Genomic DNA, 21094 nt, shown 5'->3' with positions numbered 1-21094 from the left:
ACAGATCAACGGCGCGCCAGCGATTCGCGCAAGGTTTGGCTTTCCATTTGCGATCTGTCCCTCAATATGTGTATCGCTATCTCCCCAACGGCCTCTGAAATCCAGCATTTTTTACTCGTAGGCGACAGAAAGGGACTATGAGACTCTCAAAGCAAGTTGTGGCTAGTGCTGCAGCCCACCAGACAGATGAAAATTCGGCTCAAAGCGCGATCTCAAACTCGAAGTCAGTAGCTGCCGTCATTCTTGGAGGAGGTGCGGGTACACGGTTGTATCCGCTGACGAAGTCTCGTGCCAAACCTGCAGTTCCCATCGGCGGAGCATATCGCCTCATTGACGTTCCCATGTCCAACTGCTTAAACTCGGGCATTTCGAAAATGTACATTTTGACGCAATTCAATTCAGTGTCCCTGAACCGCCATCTCGCTAGAACATACAACTTCGGCAACGGCATAATGTATGGAGGGAATGGATTTGTTGAAGTACTTGCTGCCACTCAGACACCTGGTCTTGGTGGCAAGGAGTGGTTTCAAGGAACGGCAGACGCCGTCCGTCAGTACTCTTGGCTCTTCGAAGATATAAAGAACAAGGATGTTCAGGACATTGTCATTCTTTCCGGTGACCACCTTTACCGAATGGTATATCTCAAATTTTACTGGATTTCATAAAGTTGTGCTGAACCTCCCACGTTTTTTCAGGACTACATGGCCTTCGTCGCCAGACACAGGGAAGTTAATGCAGATATAACCATAGGATGCCTTCCCATGGACGACAAGCGGGCTTCAGACTTTGGGCTCATGAAAATAGATGACACAGGGCGCATCACCGAATTCGCGGAAAAACCCAACGGGGATGCGCTGAAAGCGATGGAAGTCGACACCACAATCCTCGGTTTGACAGCGGAGGAGGCGACATCGTCTCCATATATTGCATCCATGGGCATATACGTTTTCAAGAAATCTGCTCTGCTGAATTTCCTGAATGCGGAATATCCAAAAGATAATGATTTCGGTGGTGAAATCATTCCTAAAGCTGCAGCAGATGGATATCACGTCCAGGCGTATCTATTCAACGATTATTGGGAAGATATCGGAACAATCAAGTCATTTTTTGAGGCAAACCTTGCTCTGGCAAAGAACCCGCCTCAATTTGAATTCTACGACGCACGCGCACCGATATACACATCTCCCCGCTTTCTTCCTCCGGCCAAAGTGGAAAAATGTCACGTGAAGGATGCCATCATTTCTCACGGATGCTCCCTCGCAGACTGTTCAGTGGAAGATGCTATTATTGGCCTTCGTTCTCAGATTGGCAAAGGTTGCACCATCAAACATGCGATGATAATCGGAGCAGACTACTATGAGACAGACGAGCAGAAAATGGCCCTCGTGGAAGCTGGTGGCGTTCCTGTCGGTATTGGTGAAGGATGCTCCATATCGAACGCAATTATTGACAAGAATGCACGAATTGGCAAAAACTGCATCATTACAAATGCCGCTGGAGTTGAAGACCTTGAAGATGAAGAAAACGGAATATACATCCGTTCAGGGATCGTGACAATACTTCGAAATGCCACTATCCCTGACGGGACTGTCATCTAGGTACAACGGGGACTAGGCACCGCAGACTGGGCACTACAGGCTTGCCCAAAAAATATATATGAGACGGTCATGTTCATAGTTTACCGGCGAAGTGCATATTTTGCAGTGGCGAATTCATTTGTTTGTCTGCATATTGAATGAAGAGAAAGTCATTTCAATCCGCGTGCACATGTGTCAGGCTTCCGATCGTTAAGAAAAACATTAGGCAGCCTCGAACCGCTTGTATTCATCGCCTATCACATCGCGGCAATCCTAAAATGATCAGCTTCAGAGACAAAGAAACCACGTTGTTTTTTGGCCTAACTTACTTTTAGGGAAACAGTCCAATTTGCCCTTGCGCCTCGTCCATCCATCGACCTTTTGAGGAAGCGAATCTCCGAATCTGCGTGACAGCCAGAAGAACGTCTTAGACCCTGGTGCAGAGGACTTCTACAACTGTGTGGGATACCTTTCTCATCATTCTGCTTGCAAGTCAGCTCTCGAGAAGGTTTTCTCTGTGACTCACGGTCCGCTTCTTTGCCCCCGGACGATACAAACCACTTCAAGTATTTTGCATCGCCTGAAACGGAATTGAGTAAGTATATCAACGTCTTCGGAAGTTGTCGGAGCTATGCATGTGTAATGTATCCACAGACCGAGTGCACTGCGCGCCGCGTCGTTCGCTATGGTTGCCCGAATACGTTCTTCCTCTTCTTGACGAATTCTTGCGACCTTTTCCTTAAGGTGACTGTCATCTCCGGCACGAGTCCTCCTCTTGCTCAAAATAGACTCCCCAACCCTTAGCAGGGCCTGTAGATCAGAATAAGTTGAGTTCGCGACATTGTGCCACCTTTCATCCTACGTAGGGAACGAGCTGGCATTTGATGTTTTGTGACTGCACCTTTCGCTCAATATCAACGCGTTCTCGCTTCTGTACTTCTGCGTCAACATTTATCTGGCGAATCTGAGGCAAGGAGGAAGTCAAGATAATGAAGGAATAATTCAAGGCACGACTGAAGGCATGATAAACGCGTATGCTTGCCCGTACCCTCTGCTTAGGTTCAGAGTGAGTGTTGCTTCGTCCGAGTACGCTTGGTTTCGAGTCGTTTCTTTGAAGAGCACGGTTAAAGATTTTCATAATCAAGCACCTCAAGTGAATTTGAAGCGCTTCTTCAAGTAAGTCATAAGCCTATAACAGCAAAATTATTCCGAGGGCGGCATATTGCTGTGCTTTCGCGCAACAGCAAGGTATGAGAAAATGTGTGTTTGTTTACCTTGTTATCTACTTTGCAGATTCCCGAACGCGGAAGCTGACCAATGACTCGAGCGAATATGCACAGCTCGGTCAACTTTCTTGACGAGTTCTTCTGCGGGAACAACGCATCAACTAAACAACTGATGACCCATTTATATTACTTGACGGCCAACCTTTGCTCTTCTTCCGTGGACTGGACCAAACATGGAAACGAGAGTTGAATTGAACATGAGTCCGGACTTAAAAGGAGAGCAGATTCAATACTTACAGCTTTGGTCATCGTGTGATCCTTGTGCCAGCATGAGCCTTGCTTCATCGTTCGGATCGACGCCAGCAAGTGTCAATACGTCATCAGCTTCCTGAAGGCCGCAGTGCCAAATTTGCAGGGAGTCATAAATCTTGGGCACTTACTCGTGCGCTTAATTAAACCAGAGTGCCGGCGTTGGGGTCGGGTATTCAATACACACCGGGAAATTCTTTTCTGGCTTTGTAAAAATTGAGGCATCTTCAAAAGCGCGATGGTCAGGGGCGTTGGTTTTATATATATGTGCTTGCTCGCCTGGAGAATTTATAAAATAACCAGCGAGACGAAGGGTGCATTAATGCTTCTTACCCGTGGCACCTGGCATCAATAGCTCGCTCTGTAGAGGGAAGATGCATGCCATCAGCGAAGAGTCGAGCAGGCCAAATGCAGCGACGATTCATCGGCCAGCAGTCTTCGCCAGTGTTTCAAGTAAGTTTTTCTCTCACCTGGATTGCGAGTGATCTATTTCCCACCATTGCCTTCACAAGCCCTGGCTTCTCTATCACATCTGCCGCCAGGTACAAAAATTCAACAGGAGGACAATAATTTTCCTGCGATATTGTTTATAAAGTCAGATTTCAATGAAATGTAATCGCGATAGAACGGGAACGAGGAGCTGTTCCAACGAAACCACTCAGACGCTCGGACCATTCGAGGTGGCATACCTTGCACTTCATGTATATCTTTTTCAGGTCATTCGAACTCTTTGAAGAGCAACGAGCTGCCCACGTAGAAAATGTCAGAGCCGCAATGTGTCTAACACATGATGACGATCATACGCTGACACCAAGTTAAAAAATGTACGAGGCCTTCACGGAAGTTAAAAAATCAGTGAGATAACACCAACACACGGATAAGGTTTCCCACACCGTAACGTCCAGGGGCACCCGTTCTTAGACCCTTGTCCGTCAACTGCATCTGAGACGTGCAGTTTATAATTGGGTTGTTGCGTTGTTCTTTTCGGCACGAAGCCCGTTTTCCATTCCTTTGCGAAATGCATCACGACACTAATCTAATCTTCTTATTCAACCCTTGCTTGCTTGTTTGCTTATTACAAGTACCTTACTTCATATATAGAATATGTGTTATTCCAATTAATAATGCAGGCAAATACATACGTTTCCAATTATATTACGATATATCTTATTCGGCATGGCCGATCACAAAAATGTCCCACTGACCATATCGTCAACCACGAGTCACGCACGGTTTATTCGTTCCATATATACATCATTGCGGAATTTTCTGGTAACGTCAATCAGAAACCACAGCACACGATTTATTCGTTCCTTATTACATTGTCGCCACTACCTGGTATCGTCAACCAGGAGTCACGGTTTATTCGTTCCATACATTGTTATCACGTTTCATTTTTAACTGGTCAACCTTGGTTTAGGGATGATATGCGTTTGCTCATGTGTCGACGTGTATTTGTAGTCTAGTTAAGACGGTTATTAAATTTGTACAGTCTTCTTGTCACACGGCGCAGTCCTGTCATATTTTTCCGTGAGTCTGAGAGCCTGTTCGAGGCGTTCGCTCCACACATGATCGCGCACGATAGTTGCGTCTTCTTGTCAGGTCTTCACAGAAAATATGACCGCGAAGAACGAGCCCTAATCGTCGGAGGCTATGCCGACCCACCTGGGGTCGATCCCCAAAAAATCAGTGCGTGTGAAAAACCGCACCACCACAACACTCGCCCCATGGAGAATTATTATTCTCATGCCCGTAGCCGATATTACACCACCTCAACTTCCAAAATAATGTAACAATCACCTGCTGGTATCGTCATTTATATATCAAGGTCGAAGGTTCTCATACATTGTCGACATTTTTGACACCATTAAATCAAGAATGATGGTCTATTCGTCCCATACATTGTTGACATTTTTGCAATAATAATTTTTATTATTTTCAGAAGGGTTTTGGATATGAACGAAGGTAAAAATTTTGCAATAATTTAGCAAAACGGTAGGAGCGCGTTATTACCGATAGAATAATATACATCTAAAATAAACTAATATACTTGACTGGCTGGTAAACATTTCGTGCTCCTTATTACTTGCTTACTCATTCAGCCCTCTCTCGCAAACAAGATCGCCTGACCCAAAATAGTTGTGGATAAAAGAGAAAACCAGTTCTGTAACACAGGCCATTCAGCTCGAGCGAACAGCATCGATAGTAACTTTCCACCCGCATTGCGCACAGATTAATCATCTAGTGCTTTCCCCGAGGCACCAGAATGGCAGCCTGCAACGCTTGTTCAGCTCGATTCGCGGTCGCTGTTGCCGGGAAGAAATCCTTCCGGAATGATTTTCGCGGCACCCGGATCATAGCTCGCTTTGCCGAGACCCGGCGGGTCAGTCCTAAGGTAAACGCTCCCAGACAGTGAACCTCTTCCCGTGGTCCAGTTGCATGTGGCATAGATCGAATCAATGCCCGTGGCTACGATTGATGCACCGTAAAGCCGCAAAACCCGGCCGCTTTATCGTCGCCCGGTATCTTCTCCTGACCGCCCCCAAACCCAACGCCACCTCACGACAGACTGCTCATCACAGGATGGTTGTTCGCGCATCTGACGTCGACGACGAACTCGCTGCCGTTTCAGCTGCTGTGGAAGTGAGCCTCCTATCACCTCAAATTCATTCGAAACACCGACACGCAAGCATTTCGAACTGATTTATGCATTCGGCAATTCCACCTTCGAGATTCTCGTGAAGGACGCGATTCCAATAATCCCCGCACGCGCCTCACTCCATAATTGCGCTGCTCATCGTTTATCTCGCCTTTTTAAATACGCAGGCTCTTCGTCTCGAAAATGAGCGTTTGAAGAATTCGCTCGATCCCTCTTCAGTGGTGAGACTGGCCTTGTACCGGCATTGAAAGTTTCTCGCTTTCTCTGCTTTTTCTAAACCATATGAGATACTCAGGTCGAACAGGCTGGGACAAAAGAGCAAACCCTGGGAAGCAATTTACCACCAACACAGACTTCGGCGCCTTCTACCCCTGCGATGCCTTCCTCCACACCCGCGCCTGCACCACCTCCTGTGCCTCCTTCAGCGGCTGCACCTCAACCACCCTCTCCTCCTGCACCGGCGCCTTCAGCAAGCATTGAGTATGCTCCTTCTCCTGAGGCGCCTGTTGGAGCCGCTGCACCTCCTCCCCAGGAACAAAACAATTTTATGGCGGCAGCCGGCGGAGGTGCGAATCGCCCTCCAACTGGTGGCCCAGCCGCGGCCCGCCCTGGTGGGCGACTTGACCCAAAGCAGATAAAAGACTTTCAGCCGGTGACCCCAACCAGGGCGAACACCAAACCTATTTACGGGGCTGAAATCAAACCAATCGACGAGCCGAAGCATCGCTTTGATAATTTTCAATATCCCCCCATCACCGATGATGGTTGGGGCATCACCGCACTCGACGGAACACTTAATCAGTACCGCGACCATCTCGGCTATCGCTGGTCAAAGTATTGTGGGTTGCGAAATGCAATTGACCAAAACGAGGGAGGAATGGAAAAATTTTCTCGAGGATACGAAGTCATGGGTTTCACCCGAAACGAGCAAGGTATTACCTATCGCGAGTGGGCGCCCGGCGCGAAGGCAGCGTGCCTTTTTGGTGACTTCAACGGTTGGTCTACCGGAGCTGAGGGTGTTTGGATGACCAAGAATGACTACGGCGTGTTCGAGGTGTTCCTACCTAACCTTGCGGATGGTTCTCCCGCAATTCCCCACGGCACACGCGTCAAGGTGCATCTGGAAGTTGAAGGCCAGGAACCTGTTGACAAGATTCCCGCGTGGATAAAATTTGCTGTTCAGGCACCAGATGAGATTCCTTTCAATGGGATATATTACGACCCGCCACCCGAGGAAGTGTATCAGTTCAAGTATGCACGGCCCAAGAGCCCGGACGAGCTCCGAATCTATGAAGCGCACGTTGGCATGTCGTCAATCGAACCAAAGATAAATTCTTACGTAGAGTTCGCCGACGACGTCATCCCCCGTATTGCGCAGCTAGGGTACAACGCCGTGCAGCTGATGGCTGTACAAGAACACGCATATTATGCATCTTTTGGATACCACGTCACCAATTTTTTCGCCGTGTCATCTCGTTGTGGCACGCCAGATGAGCTCAAATACTTGATTGATACGGCACATTCTTACGGCGTTGCCGTTCTTATGGATATCGTCCACTCTCATGCGTCTTCCAATGCCACTGATGGAATAAACATGTTCGACGGAACTAACGGGCAGTATTTCCACGACGGTCCACAAGGGTATCACTGGATGTGGGACTCGCGCTGTTTCAACTATGGCAGCTGGGAAGTATTGCGCTTCCTGCTCTCCAATCTCAGGTATTGGATGGAAGAGTTCAAATTCGATGGTTTCCGTTTCGACGGCGTGACCTCGATGATGTACTCGCACCACGGCCTGCAGATGGCCTTCACAGGGGATTACGGTGAGTATTTCGGCATGTCAACGGACGTAGATGCTATGGTTTATCTCATGCTGGCTAATGATATGCTCCACACCCTTTATGCTGGGAACTGTGTCACCATCGCTGAAGATGTTTCAGGCATGCCAACCCTCGCTCGACCCGTGAGTGAAGGTGGTGTTGGGTTTGACTATCGCTTGCAGATGGCGATTGCAGACAAGTGGGTCGAGGTTTTAAGTGAGTGGGGCATGGATGACGCATGGGATATGGGTAACCTCGTTCACACTCTTGAGAATCGAAGGTGGGGTGAAAAATGCGTTTCATATGCCGAATCCCATGACCAGGCGCTAGTCGGCGACAAGACCACTGCGTTTTGGCTCATGGATGCGGCCATGTACACAGACATGTCCACTTTAACACCGGATACTCCAGTCATAACTCGCGGAATAGCTCTGCACAAAATGATTCGCCAGCTCACCATGTGTCTCGGTGGAGAAGGATACCTGAATTTCATGGGAAATGAATTCGGACATCCAGAGTGGATTGACTTCCCCCGCGGCGATCGAATCGAGGCTTCGACCGGGGAATTTGTCCCAGGGAACGGAAATTCATACCATCTCTGCCGCCGACGCTTTGATTTGGCAGATATGGACCATCTCAGGTACAAGTACCTCAACGCGTTCGACACAGCGATGAATGACGTGGCGGCGAGGTTCAAATATCTTTGCTCAGACCACCAATACACCAGCTTGAAGTGCAACAACGATAAGATGATTGTTGTCGAGCGAGGCGAATGCGTGTTCGTATTCAATTTTCACCCGGTAAACTCTTATGAAGGTTATCGAATTGGCCTAAAGCACGGTGGCCCCTGGAAGCTCGTTCTATCTTCAGACAACCCAGAGATGGGAGGTTACTCAAATCTTTGGACATACACGTGCCCAGAAATAATGTCAGAAGAGTGGGACTTTAACAATCGACCCGCATCTATGTGTGTTTACGCACCCGCACGATCCGTGTCTGTTTACGCACCCTCGGAGAGTGTCCGGATGAAATATGGTGCGTGAGTGCTGAGCCATCCTGTCTGACCGATTTTTTGCTCTGCTTGGAACCTCTCTTTTGGCTTTCAGAAGAGCCTTTGTTAAAATAACGTCATTCATCGGTTTCTGTAACATCGATGGCAGCACTGGGCTTTTTGACATTTTAAGCAGACGTGCAGGAAACATGCGTCTCTCCGCGCGATTTTAGAAACTCTGTGATCTTTGTAAAACACCTCAGTGTCAACTTATTGAAAATGGGCCGAACTGTGTGGGGTGTATATGTGGTTTGAGCCGTGCGGGCTGATAGATTTTTCATGTCGACCCGTGAACACGTGTTTACACGCGATGTGAGTCTTGGCATACAAGTTCATTCCCCCCTCCTCGCGGCTCGCTTCTCCCAGTACTGCCTTGAGACTTTTTTGGTGATGCCCTGGGAGGAAAAAGTGCTACAGCTTGAAGACTGTTCGTAAAACCACAATATGAAACTAGCGAGAAGTTGGCTCACCATAAAATATTGTGCTTTTCTTGCGGGCGGAGCTTTCGAAGCTTGTTTTTTAATGCTCTGTAGGGCCGCTGATAATACATCTTTCGGGAGGACAGAGAAGAAGGATTTCAATTGGTCATCAAAGTCTGTCAGCTTCAAGACCCCATCACTCGTGTTGCAGATATCATTCACAAGATTTTCAACAGTGTCCGTGCCAGTCAGCTGCTTAACAAATCCTGACCCATTCTTGAGACCATTAGAGCTACGATCGGTCGTTGAATCCACGTAAACCTTGCGCCTGCAATCCTCAACCGACACTTTGCGGCCGCGAAATAAGGTGCCGTGGAACTTCTTGACGATGTTCGCCGCTTTGCGTGTCTTAAAGTCGACAAAAGCAAACCCTTTAAACTTTTTGTTGGAGTTGCCGGACCCGGCTAACCTAACCGCATCTATGTCGTGCGCACAACCATGTCTCTGCATGATGGCCTTGAGCCATGGCACAATATCGTCGACCTTGGTGTCGTAAGGCATCTGACCGATAAACATGGTTATCTTCTCACTGTTTTGTATTTGCACCCTAGGCCTCTCCGCACCATCCCGCAGCTTTCTCATCCGTAACTTGGGCGTGTTGAATAAAGTTGCAGACGTAAAAAAGTTGCGAACGAAGGTGAAGAGTGAAGACCAGCCAGGACACGACGGCGCGCGCCTCTCCTTGTTGGAACGCCGGTAATAAAGTTGAGTTGGTATATGTAGATATTCGGAGATATTTATTTATTACGAAGGTATCATACCATGCATATTTCCATATTTATAATATTTATCATCATCATTATTTAATATTATTCGATCACAATCAAGTGTATATAAGTTATATCATATATACCTTCGAATGAGATATATATTACACGTACCTTGCTTCGTACGTACATACGAAGGTATTTATTATTTTTAATATTATTACATATACGTACCTTCGATTCATTCCATTCGATATACATTCGTTCGTTCGTATCTACGAAGGTACCTTCGAAGGTACGAATGAAGGTACCTTCGTATACCTTCGTTTTATTCGTCTTCTGATTGGTCGAGAGCTCGATCATTTGCAAAAGTCATAGACTAAACAACCGTACGGTCGTCGTTTGTTACCTTCGTACTTATTGCAGACTAACAAAACTAGGCGACGCCTTCCGTGTCTTTCGACGACGACTGTTCCGCGTCACGTCCTTATCGTTGCGCTTGGCGTGCACGTAAGCGTCATCCTCACACGCACGCCACTTCTGAACGAGATACGACGCTAACGCGTTATCCTAGGAGGCGGTGGTCGACGTCGAAGTTGACCGACCGTCGATGAAAATTCAGCTTCAAATCTAAACTATGTGCACTTCTTCATCGAAGCTGCATCGATCAAATCGTCTAAAACTTCGTCCCGAACCAGCCGACCAAATAATAAATATGTAAGTGTTACGAAGGTATAATACGAAGGTATGATATTTATATTACTGTACTTTATTTACACTCGTATTTCCGTGAATTTTGCTTGCTTCGGACCGCGTTCAAGCGCACGGCGATGGTAGCTGTGCGGCGGCAAGTGAGGAACCTGTCAGATAAGAATGTAAGGAGAGCTCGCGCCAGAGAAGTTAGAGACGCTGAATATGCGCTCGTCCAGGACGTCGTCATGGTTCGTTTGTCCTCCGTGTTTAGCACATTTCCATTCTTGAATACTTCCGCGTGCTTTTCTCCCGCAGGCTTTCTCTTTGCTGCTCAGTTGCGCAGTTGTCGCCGCCATCTACTTGTACGCGCGACATATTGATGTTGCCGCAAGTCATCGCGTAAAAGTCAAGCACGCCAAGGCGGAATTAGAGCGGCTTCAATGGAAAGATAATCCTGACCTGGAGAAGGGTTGGTTAATGTTGTCGCGACAACACGAAGCAAGTATCAACTTGCTGAAAGTCATGAGTGCGGATGACCAGCTTTCGGCCCTTAAATCATTTTGGTACAAAATGCCAGAGACGGAACGTTCGATGCGATTTGAGGAAGCACGGAATGGACTCATGACAGAACCTGGTATGGCCTCTTTGCTCAAGTCCCAAGGTCACGGCATGACCGATGCGCTTGTGCCAGAAATGTTTGCTGAGGAAACATTTGCTAGTGACCCAAGCCAGTTAATCAAGCTAGTGAATCTCCTGCTGGATGGTAGGGAGAATATTAAAAGAATCTCAGAAGAAGATTTCGGGAAAAGAATGGGTCAGCACGGCGCGCGAGATGTGTATCGAAGCGCGATCCTCTCTCGCTTTGTTGCTAGCTTTCTTCTTGACCTTTCAGTGGCCTTAGCTGCAAGTGAGCCACGGCAAGGAATCCAGAGGGCGATGCTGAAGGAGCAAAACTATGTAAATACTGTCTGAGCCGGGCTTTGATTGCAACCCGCGATATTTCTACCCCATAGACAAAAGATGTTTTTGTAGTCTCAGGAAAATTGTCCTCGTGCTGATCGTATCCTATGAAGGCGCTGTCTTGTGGTTGTTGTGTCCCCATACCAGTGCTCGAAGCAAGCTAGCGAGTGCTCGATGAGTTCTAATCGTCGATTCAAGTCAATTCCCGCACGTAGCTCCTCACGCATCAATGGTGCTCGTCGCAGGTCAGATGTTGCACACTTTTTCCTGAAAACAAAGGCCAAACTAATTCTTGGCGAGTTTTCTCCTTTCTCAGTGCAACTTGAGCCCCAGTGCACGGTGTTCCCAGCCCATGCAAAGAATGTCCCAGCTTTCGCCGGAGCCAGGGCTCGGACTGCTCTGATATCGAAGGTCGGCGCGCTCGATCCGTCCTCTCCACGCCCACCTGTTGCATCCCCAGCCTGAGGAACCACATACATGCACCCATTTTCCAAGTTAACGTCCACCAAAGGAAGCCAGACAGACAGAACTCTCGGCATCTCATCAGTTTCTGAGCTATCCAAACCAAACACGTCATGATAGGCATAGTCTCGATGCGGTTGTCCAAAGTTGTTTCCAACATATCGTCTTCCCTCGCAATCATTTGAAGGATCAAGCTTAAATGCTGCAAGGGAGGGTTCGAGCAAAACTTCATCGTTCGCACCTAAAATAGCCACAGCTTGATCCCACAGATGCGCAGTCACACTCCATGCCAAATCGCACACAAAGATGCACACTGGCGGCCATCCCGCTGCTGCTAATCGACGAATGCCCTCTGCAAGCACACTGGCGTCGGTTTCTGGTACGACAACCCCACCCCAGAGATAACCATGTTCCTTGATGTTGTTTTTGTCTCTGTTACTGTCTGCTCTGCCTGCCCTAACCTGCCAAAGATTGGGCACCGCGACAGGACAGTTTCCGCACGTGAGATTATTGCCGAGAAGCTGTTGCCAGTAACTCGTGGAATCGGTGCCGTCGTGATGATTCTCTGGAATTCGCTTACCCGCGTCGATTCCAAATGTTTCCCAGGCATGATTTTCCTCGTTGATTACCATAAATCGCGGGGACTCTTGTGGCACATGACTGTTTGGCCCGGTCGCATCGTAGTAGGTGATATAGAAGACACGATCCCCGGTAAGACTCGGCAAACTCCCGGGATGAAAGCGAATATTGCATACAGCCGCATCCACTCCGTATGGAAGGTTGATCTGATGCTGTGACTCGGCGAGTGTTAACAAAGCACAAGACTTTGGCGCAAGCGTCACCTTGAGACGCCAAGTTTCAAAATCGTCACAATAAAGCGGAAGCTGTCCATTTTTCATGCCAGCTTGTGAAGGACGACACACAAGTACGCCCCCTGCTGAGGGCACACCTTCAAAATGATTCATTTCCCACTCCAAAGACCCCTGCGATGGAGTCTGTCTTTTGAGACCATCCTCAGGCTTATCGTCGTTCAAGTTCGAATGCTCCAGTTCAAAATGAGCTGGTTCACACAACGCGAGGGCTCTGGATGATGATCGAAACCACGCAGAGCTAAAGGCCGCTGCCAGCTCTTGGAGTTTCCTTGACTGCCTGACAATCAATGCAGCAATACCAAGCCCTTTATCGTTATCAAGAATCTTTCTCAGAAAACTCTGGAACTTGTGGATGTGAGACGAAGCGTGATCAATCCGATTGGGCATGTCCCCGAGCACTGCAATATATGTACTGCACTTAGGAACCAGGCTGAGAAAATTCAACTCAGATATTCCTGACCATACCCTGTACCTACCTTTGAGAGAAGGTCTGTGGAGGCGAGACAAACATTCATCTGGCCCAAGCGACGAGCAACATTCCTCGTCAAAATCTAAATCAAACAAATCCTTTCCGATCTTCACAACTTCCAAATCTGGTTCCACGACATCAACACGAATGCCAGGAAAATGCTTGCACAAAAACGCGGGAACGGCGCCACAACGCAATCCAAGTATCAAAACTCGAGGAATATCGCTATGTACCCATTTATGCGAACTGAGGTAGAGCACAAATGCCGCGACAACAGTGGCATCCTGCCAGCTATCAAGAGTGTTGCCTGGGGACTCGTTCAGATCCAACTCACCCTCAACAAACCCATTGAAACCAGCCCATGGACCCCGTATCAGCACCCGGGTACACTGCCCAAAGTCCCCTTCTTCGACAGCTATGTCCATCACACTCAAAGAGGAAGACCTTTGTGGACCTAACGGAATGTGCCGCAGGACGCGCACTGGCCAACGGGGTGTTCCCGTGGTTGGATCTACATCCAGGGGCTGAAGAAGGCTGATCACATCAATAAGCGTAGAAGCGACCCAGTCACCTGCAACATTCGGCAACAATGGCGGTACTGACTGCTGCATTCCTGACCGCTCGTCAACAAACAACGGCCGGTTGGTTACCTCATCATAACGCAGGTCCCAACCCTCTTCTGCGAGAAAGGACGCGGCGATGTTGGCCATCTCCGCGAGCACCAGTAGCGCAAAGTCGCTGGCCAGTAGCACTGCTTCGGAGTTTTCCGGACATGCGAGCGGTTTGAAACTATCGTTACTGTCACGCACGACCGCTTGAACAAGGCTGAGAAGCGGAACGATAGCCCCGGCTTCAACCAGAGCGCATGCCCACATCGCACTTCTCTCTTTTCCGCCGACAGAAATTTCGAAAAGCGCCTGTACTGCGCCCGCTCGGGAATCGGAATCTTCATTTGATAGAGCCGACACTAACTCCCTAAGGTTGGGCTCTGGACTGCGCGTGGAGTTCCGCGTGTCCATCATGATTTACTTGCTCTCGGAACCTTTAGTCCGCCGTATGTTTGAGGCCGTGCTGCGTCTTGATAAAGCCATGATAGGGGTAAATTTTTGCTTGCGTATTCGGCTAGGATCGGCCATGCCGTTCTTATTTACAGGACTTTTTCCATGTCATAACCATACTAATGCTAGTTTTCCAGCATACGGGGGAGTTAATTCAAGGTTTCTTGATTCAATCAAATCACGCGACGTTCAGAGACGATGCCCGTGTGGGCGATGGAAAATATAATCAAATTAACGGAGCCCGTGTGGGCAGTGGTGACGAATAAAAAAATATATATTGAAGGCGTCGGTGAGGGTGCCCAGCGAGAGGGCCAGCTGATGACAGGGACGCCCCCCTGTCCCACGCACAACCCCCGGTCGCACGTGGAATTCCCTGTATGACATAATAATTCTCCAAAGGTCGAATCGTCTGTATGATCGTGTGGTGTGAAAATTCGTCCTCTGGTTGGTCGGCATATGTATGTGTGTGTACATAAATATGTAAATGTAAATATCAAACCTTATTTAAATACCCGTTTATGAGTAAACATTGTGTGACAACTATATGTAGCGCTGACTCAAGATTCTCGAGCTAAAAATCCAAAAATGTGGACAACTATATGTAGCGCTAGACCATCGTTCTTGATTTAATGATGTCAAAAATGTCAACAATAATGTAAGGGACGAATAGACCTTCGGTCGTGTAATATCGGCTATGCCGAAAAGATACCTTCGAACGAATGAACGAAGGTACCTTCGTTCGCTCGTACATACATACGTCGTATACGAAGGTATGGTATTATTACATATTATCATAGACTATTATTTAATATTTATCATCTGATGATTCAAGTAATTATTACCTTCGTACCTTCGAAGGTACCTTCGAAGGTACTGGTAAATCATGAAGGCAAAAAAAGGTTCGGTACCGGGAGACGCGCGTGACGCTATCATACAGAAAGGATGCTGAACGTGTGTGCCCTCCGATCCAGCTTCGCTGCTTATCCAAGTAATAGATTTACCGGCCCCACTTGGACTTGGCGTCGCTCAGTTCTGCGCGAGCAAACCGGTCAAAACGCAACGCGCGTCAGTTGTGCACGCCATGCGGCCCACATCGCGAAGCGTGACCCTTGTCCTTGGAGGCCATCTTCCATTCTCGAGCTTCAAAGCCCGAAGAGGACCGCCATGATTGCGCGTTTCGCTTCGTCTCCTGCTAATCGTGATTTGCTGTCAACCTCGTCATCACGGGTGCCGCCGGCTGCTCAAGAACTGGTAGAATTTATCAACAATAGTTGGACCTCGTATCACGCCACAGCGACCACCGCACGCAAGCTTGAGGCCGCGGGATTTGTCCGGTTAAACGAACGAGATGAATGGAATCTAATCCCAGGCGGAAAGTACTTTTTCACGCGCAACATGTCCTCCATCGTAGCTTTCGCTGTTGGGGCAAAGTATGTTCCTGGAAACGGTATCCATATCATTGGGGCTCATACGGATTCGCCCTGCCCAAAGCTGAAACCCGTTTCCTCGATTACCAAGAGTGGTTTCCTAGAAGTAGGAGTGCAGACATATGGAGGGGGGTTGTGGCATACGTGGTTCGATCGTGATCTCTCTGTCGCGGGGAAGGTGGTCCTGAGACGAGGCAAGGAAAGTGGACGGCTGTCACAAGAGCTTGTGCAGGTAAACCGACCAATACTCCGCATCCCCACCCTCGCAATCCATCTCGACAGAAATGTCAACACAGAAGGATTTAGGCCAAATGTCGAAGCGCATCTCGCGCCAATCTTGGCGACTGCCATAAAGGGTGAGCTTGGGTTTGAACTAACAGCCTCCTGTCCTAGTGAAAATGATCAAGACTCCGCTTTGCACGAGAAAGAAAAGAAACCGGCACATCACCCGCTGCTTCTTGCAGTCCTAGCTGAGGAACTCGACTGTGATGCAGATGAAATCGTGGACTTTGAGCTCGAGGTTTGCGACGTGCAGCCGTCAGTAATCGGAGGCGCCGCCCTTGAATTTATTTATTCCGGCCGTCTCGACAATCTGGCGTCAGCTTTTTGTGCACTGAAGGCCTTATTGGAAGCCGGAGGAGATGGTTCCTTGGAGGAAGAATCCGGCGTTCGCATGATTGCATTTTTTGATAACGAAGAAGTAGGTTCTGGTAGTGTTATTGGTGCAGGTGGTACCGTCCTAGCCGATGCCATCAACCGCATAATTCGAATCCTCTGCAGCAACTCGCAGGAGGAAGGCATATTTGAGCGTTCCATGCGAAACAGTTTCTTGGTAAGTGCAGATATGGCTCACGCGCTCCACCCTAACTATGCCGACAAGCATGAAAGTAATCATGCGCCGAAGTTACATGCGGGGCTGGTAATTAAACACAACGCAAACCAGAGGTATGCCACGAATGCGGTGACTGCGACGCTTTTCCGTGAGTGTGCATCCAAGAGCGGCATTCCAACTCAGGAGTTCGTTGTCCGCAATGATATGGGTTGCGGTTCAACCATTGGACCCATCCTCAGCGCAAATTTAGGGATTCGGACTGTTGATGTTGGCGTGCCACAACTCTCCATGCACTCAGTTCGGGAGATGTGTGGTACCGAAGATATTGATATCTGCTACAGACATTTCAAATCTTTCTTTGAAAATTTCGCAGCAGTGAGCTCGGACTGCAATGACATCGACTTCTAAGAATGTAAGGGCGGTATTGCGGTGATGGGTGCGCTCGCAATGTCTTTTAAACTGCGTGTTTCGGGGATCCTAGGTGACGACTAGCTCAATACGAGTTTGGACATAGTTTGTTCGCAATGGCAGCCACACAGTCCCGCTGCCTTTTTGAAAAGGCTCTTGGCTGTTCTGAAAAGAGCACAACGCGCAAGTTTCCATTCCCAAGCTGCATGAACACCGACTCAGTACCCCATGGTAGGAGTTTCCACATGTTCGCTCCAGCCATATCGATCGACCTTCGATCCGAAAGATAAATTTTCTCTGCAACTTCCATTAATTCAGAATCCCTAATGTTTGAAGTCAGTGAGCATATGATATTTTCGCCGCTGCCACTCCTGTTAGCAGTTCCTTTCGCACTTTGCACATGACCGCGGGCGCACAGTACACGAGGCTCATCGTTTCCAATCACGAGCACGCCTCCAGCATTTGTTTGCGTCAGAAGTGCATATGTAGCCCAAGCCATATCTGCCTTTGCCACATCAGAAATGGTTTGCGACAGAGCAAACACCTCGTCCTCTATTTTACTGAGATGCACTGAGTGCGGCGTAGCCTCGGAGAGTCTTCGTCCTAGTGAGGGTGCGGTGGAACATGCGAGTGCCAGCAAGAATGCAATCAGTTCTGTGCAAGTCTGAGCCTCTGGCGGATGAACCGAATCTACATGGTTGAACAAAACTAGAGAAGTGCATAAGAAACCCACAACGCGCGGAATTTCGTCATCATCGATACCGGGTATGCCTAAAGTGAATCGAAAAATCGCAAAATCCTCGTCGCGCACCGCGCGTGAAATCCAATTTGATGTTTGTTTCAGCTCATCGTCGGGTCTTCGATGGATGAAAGGCAGATGTGGACGAATGCGCGGTGCAAACGCGACCGCTCGCCGGAAAAACCTAGACGGAGACGTGGACGAGGAAGGCCCTCGGCATTTCGACGAGGTCCACTGCATTTTGATAATGGCAAGATTTGATAACACTTTTAATGCTATATGCTGGGTAGAGAAATCTATTTGTTACGAATAATGTACCTGACGTTATTATTAATAGAAATAAGGTTCGTTCGAAGCAAGGTGATTTTATTTTATCCATATATTGCTATCTTTATTATTTATTAATACTTCCTTCGTTCATTCATATTTATAAATTATTGTCAATCTATCAATGAACGAAGTAATTAATTAAATAAAATAATCCGTGAAATAAAGGTGCCTCTTGCGACTGAGGAAATTTTGTATGGGTTTAACGGGAGGCTGGTTTGGGACGAGTGTTGATCGATGGAGCTTTGGTGAAAGACGGACTAAGAAGGGATACTCACCCATAGTTTGAAGCTGAATTTTCATCGCTACATCGGTCAACTTCGACGTTTACCACCGCGTCTTCAGAAGACGCCTTGGCGTCGACTTTTCGTTCACAAGTGGCGTGCGTGTGAGGACGATAACTACGTGCACGCCAAGCGCAACGATAAAGACGTCCCGCAGAACAGTTGTCATCCACAGAACGGGAAGGCGTCGCACAACGTTGTTAGTCAGCAATAAAGTGACAAAAGATGACCATACCACACGTAAGTATAGTCTGTGACTTTTGCAAACTTTTGCGACAATCAGAAGACGAATAAAACGTCACGAAGGTATTCTGGATTTCAGGCAGCCGTGGATACCCCGGAGATACTACTACTACTACTACTACGTACTACTACTACTACTACTACTACTACTAACACCGTATGGGAGGATTAACTCAAGAATGACGAGTTATCTGAAAATTTTCGTTTTGATCGATTTTCACTTTCAAAACGCTATTTTCCCTTTCAACCGCGCGGCGCCGTACGGCATGACGAGCGCGGTTCCGAGGGAGCAAAGCCGAACGAGCGCGAGGAGCGCGGGGCGTCCCCTCGCTCTCGACCCTCGCCCGCACTCCTCCGCTGCCGCGCGAGCGAGTCTGAGGTTTCTGGTGCGCTCCGCGACGGAGCGAAGGACCTCGCGAGGCGAAATTTCTTTTCAACTCCCTTTCAAAAGCTACCCGATCAAAAATTTCGGGAGCAACCGGGCGGACACATCTGAAAATTTTCCCCTCCGGGGTGTTCACAGCTGCCTGAAATCCAGAATACATATATATATAGTTCGAAAAAAGTTGGGTTGGGAGGTCTAAATGTTTCTTCGTCACTGGCGTTCCTCGTCCCAAATAAAGATACGAGGTACGTACCAAGTAATAATAAATAAACTATATAACATATACGGAGGTACGTATACTATAACAAGTAGTCTATCATATAATACGAAGGTATTAAATAACATACGAAGGTACATACGTACCAATAATAATAATGCAAGTATCATAATATAATAAGTAGACTATAATACATAAATAAATAAGGTATATAATATGTACCTCGTTCGTGCTGTTATCCACACCTTCGTGACAATAAAATCACAAAATCTTACTGCCAGAACTAGCTAGCTAGCTAGCTAGCTAGAACTCCAGAAGACCCCGCCTTCTGCGGAGGAGACGCGGTGCCAAATATTCCTGACTGCGCATTTTGATGGACTCATCCCTACATACCTCAATTTCGTCGCAGCTGCGTTACTTCGCACCAAGTGAGGTGCGACACCGTTGTCACATGTTTCCCACTCGACAGTGACTCAAAAGGCCCTCCCTCGCAGGTAGCTGCGCACAACTCTCGTGGTGACTGTTGGGTATCTCTCCATGGGAACGTATACGACCTTTCTAATTTTTCTTTCAAGAATAACCGTAATATACTGCAACCGGTTCTACAATTGGCCGGTACAGATGTATCGCATTGGCTCGACTACGATCAAACGAACACCACGGAAAGTCTGCAAGAGAAGCACAGAATCAAGACATACATCGACCCGATCAATTGCCTCGAATCGACATATGCCCAAGATGGGGAAATTCTCCGCGTCATTTCGGAAGAGCCTCGCTGCAACTGGCAGGGCACGATGCCGTGGTGGGAAGATGATAGTCTAATTATAGGCAAGCTTTCTTCGAAAGCTTGCAAGATATCAATTAAAAACGCGACAACTGGTCAGGAGGATGTACTTGAAGTGCCTTGTGAGGAAACCATAGCACAAATAAAGGATCGTTATTGGGCGTATAATGGTCACGGGGATAGCTACCTTTGGATATGTGCACGGTTGGTGGCTGACGAAGTGATGTTTGAAGAATTGGACTTAAGCTTGACTTTAGAGCAGAACGGGGTGATGGGAAGTTTAGATGTCGACGGAAACCTCAACATCTGTTCAGAAAAACGTATGCCTGTGATATACGTGCAATTTGCCGACGACCTTTCGGTCTTGTGAAGAAGCTTTTCAAAAAAGAATAGCAGACAGTGTTCAGTTTAGAGTGTTCAGCACAATTCTGTCAACATGCGCAACTGTATTGTGCACGCTCGAGAGGCCGCTTAAGTTGAATCGAAAGAAACGTCGTCTGTAGCTGCAGGTGCATACTGATGACCTCAGCGTGTGTTAATTGTACCACAGCCTGATATACAGTTAATTGAGTATCTTTGTCAGGTTCCAGCGGGCTTCCATGGCGTAACTGCATTCTACAAGCAAGTGATAGTAAGCTGCAATATTCCTCATTGTTGATGCCCCCAAGCGAAGTGTGGCAGTGTCCAATCCACCATCTGACTCAAGCGAACGAACAGTGAAGTGGCGAAAATACCCACGCGCCAGTTGAACGAGTGACCACCTGTTTTCTAAAATGTTTGCACACTACACGTCACTCACTCACCGGAACCTGGTAGACTACCTTCGTAGAGTATACCGAATGAAGGTAGCTAGCTAGCTAGAGCTGCCTTCGTAGGCTAGCTAGCTAGCTAGCTAGTAGCTAGCTACGAAGGCAGCTAGCTAGCTACAGTAGCTAGCTAGATATTATAGACTAGCTAGGATGGAGTAGTGTAGCTGACGATATATCTAGAAGTTGAGGTTTAATTTCTCGTTAATATTACATATATTGGTAACACCGAGACATACCAACCATACATTCACCCGTCTCGACGACGACCGCGCACGCGCTCCGACGCGCCGCGCGTCC

General features: G+C 47.9%; 9 protein-coding genes across 9 annotated transcripts; 5 read left to right on the top strand and 4 right to left on the bottom strand.

Moving 5' to 3' along the window:
* Nucleotides 1–137: 137 nt before the first annotated feature.
* On the top strand, nucleotides 138–1598 carry ADG2A (adp-glucose pyrophosphorylase; the record flags this gene model as incomplete). The annotated part of the gene is made up of 2 exons (XM_002507503.1): nucleotides 138–635; nucleotides 696–1598. 2 exons carry the CDS (start codon nucleotides 138–140, stop codon nucleotides 1596–1598), a joined length of 1401 nt encoding a protein of 466 aa, XP_002507549.1.
* TAF4 (TFIID component) lies at nucleotides 1458–4113 on the bottom strand. Its single transcript, XM_002507098.1, has 15 exons — nucleotides 4006–4113; nucleotides 3916–3945; nucleotides 3802–3857; nucleotides 3583–3687; nucleotides 3446–3473; nucleotides 3300–3391; nucleotides 3101–3191; nucleotides 3006–3025; nucleotides 2852–2944; nucleotides 2626–2766; nucleotides 2479–2541; nucleotides 2234–2387; nucleotides 2047–2157; nucleotides 1907–1980; nucleotides 1458–1850 (listed from the first exon to the last, which is right to left on the bottom strand). Exons 1-15 carry the CDS (start codon nucleotides 4052–4054, stop codon nucleotides 1800–1802), a joined length of 1158 nt encoding a protein of 385 aa, XP_002507144.1. The 5' UTR covers nucleotides 4055–4113; the 3' UTR covers nucleotides 1458–1799.
* Nucleotides 4114–6147: 2034 nt separating this feature from the next.
* Nucleotides 6148–9412, top strand: SBE2A (glycoside hydrolase family 13 protein; the record flags this gene model as incomplete). Its single annotated transcript, XM_002507502.1, has 1 exon — nucleotides 6148–9412. The coding sequence occupies one exon, from the start codon at nucleotides 6148–6150 to the stop codon at nucleotides 8632–8634; it is 2487 nt and encodes an 828-aa protein (XP_002507548.1). The 3' UTR covers nucleotides 8635–9412.
* Nucleotides 8975–9637, bottom strand: MICPUN_114051 (hypothetical protein; the record flags this gene model as incomplete). Its single annotated transcript, XM_002507097.1, has 1 exon — nucleotides 8975–9637. One exon carries the CDS (start codon nucleotides 9635–9637, stop codon nucleotides 8975–8977), a length of 663 nt encoding a protein of 220 aa, XP_002507143.1.
* Nucleotides 9638–10562: 925 nt separating this feature from the next.
* MICPUN_114046 (hypothetical protein) lies at nucleotides 10563–12696 on the bottom strand (the record flags this gene model as incomplete). Its single annotated transcript, XM_002507096.1, is given in 2 exon segments — nucleotides 10563–12657; nucleotides 12659–12696. Coding segments are annotated over 2 exon segments (1140 nt in total). The 3' UTR covers nucleotides 10563–11555.
* On the top strand, nucleotides 10659–11577 carry MICPUN_114049 (hypothetical protein; the record flags this gene model as incomplete). Its single annotated transcript, XM_002507501.1, has 2 exons — nucleotides 10659–10769; nucleotides 10837–11577. The coding sequence occupies 2 exons, from the start codon at nucleotides 10659–10661 to the stop codon at nucleotides 11491–11493; spliced, it is 768 nt and encodes a 255-aa protein (XP_002507547.1). The 3' UTR covers nucleotides 11494–11577.
* A 2810-nt stretch (nucleotides 12697–15506) lies between the features above and the next one.
* MICPUN_55052 (aspartyl aminopeptidase) lies at nucleotides 15507–17009 on the top strand (the record flags this gene model as incomplete). The annotated part of the gene is made up of 1 exon (XM_002507500.1): nucleotides 15507–17009. One exon carries the CDS (start codon nucleotides 15507–15509, stop codon nucleotides 17007–17009), a length of 1503 nt encoding a protein of 500 aa, XP_002507546.1.
* Nucleotides 17010–17094: 85 nt separating this feature from the next.
* Nucleotides 17095–17988, bottom strand: MICPUN_114045 (hypothetical protein; the record flags this gene model as incomplete). Its single annotated transcript, XM_002507095.1, has 1 exon — nucleotides 17095–17988. The coding sequence occupies one exon, from the start codon at nucleotides 17986–17988 to the stop codon at nucleotides 17095–17097; it is 894 nt and encodes a 297-aa protein (XP_002507141.1).
* Nucleotides 17989–19491: 1503 nt separating this feature from the next.
* On the top strand, nucleotides 19492–20989 carry MICPUN_89455 (flagellar associated protein). Its single transcript, XM_002507499.1, has 2 exons — nucleotides 19492–19637; nucleotides 19699–20989. The coding sequence occupies exons 1-2, from the start codon at nucleotides 19578–19580 to the stop codon at nucleotides 20356–20358; spliced, it is 720 nt and encodes a 239-aa protein (XP_002507545.1). The 5' UTR covers nucleotides 19492–19577; the 3' UTR covers nucleotides 20359–20989.
* Nucleotides 20990–21094: the final 105 nt, after the last annotated feature.

The sequence above is a fragment of the Micromonas commoda genome, chromosome 1, assembly GCF_000090985.2.
Source record: "Micromonas commoda chromosome 1, complete sequence".
Lineage (NCBI taxonomy): Eukaryota > Viridiplantae > Chlorophyta > Mamiellophyceae > Mamiellales > Mamiellaceae > Micromonas > Micromonas commoda.
The sequence above is the reverse complement of the archived record's forward strand: the minus strand, read 5'-3'. Positions and strand labels throughout refer to the sequence as shown.

What these genes read in the sequence shown, in the direction of transcription:
- MICPUN_89455 (XM_002507499.1), top strand. Translation starts at nt 19,578, where the DNA reads ATGGACTCATCCCTACATACCTCAATTTCGTCGCAGCTGCGTTACTTC. An exon ending in GTTACTTCGCACCAAGTGAG is followed by an intron (nt 19,638 to 19,698) that starts GTGCGACACCGT and finishes CCTCCCTCGCAG; the next exon opens with GTAGCTGCGCACAACTCTCG.
- TAF4 (XM_002507098.1), bottom strand. Translation starts at nt 4,054, where the DNA reads ATGCAGTTGACGGACAAGGGTCTAAGAACGGGTGCCCCTGGACGTTAC. An exon ending in TCCACGGAAGAAGAGCAAAG is followed by an intron (nt 2,945 to 3,005) that starts GTTGGCCGTCAA and finishes TTGTTCCCGCAG; the next exon opens with AAGAACTCGTCAAGAAAGTT. An exon ending in CGCGGCGCGCAGTGCACTCG is followed by an intron (nt 2,158 to 2,233) that starts GTCTGTGGATAC and finishes ATTCCGTTTCAG; the next exon opens with GCGATGCAAAATACTTGAAG.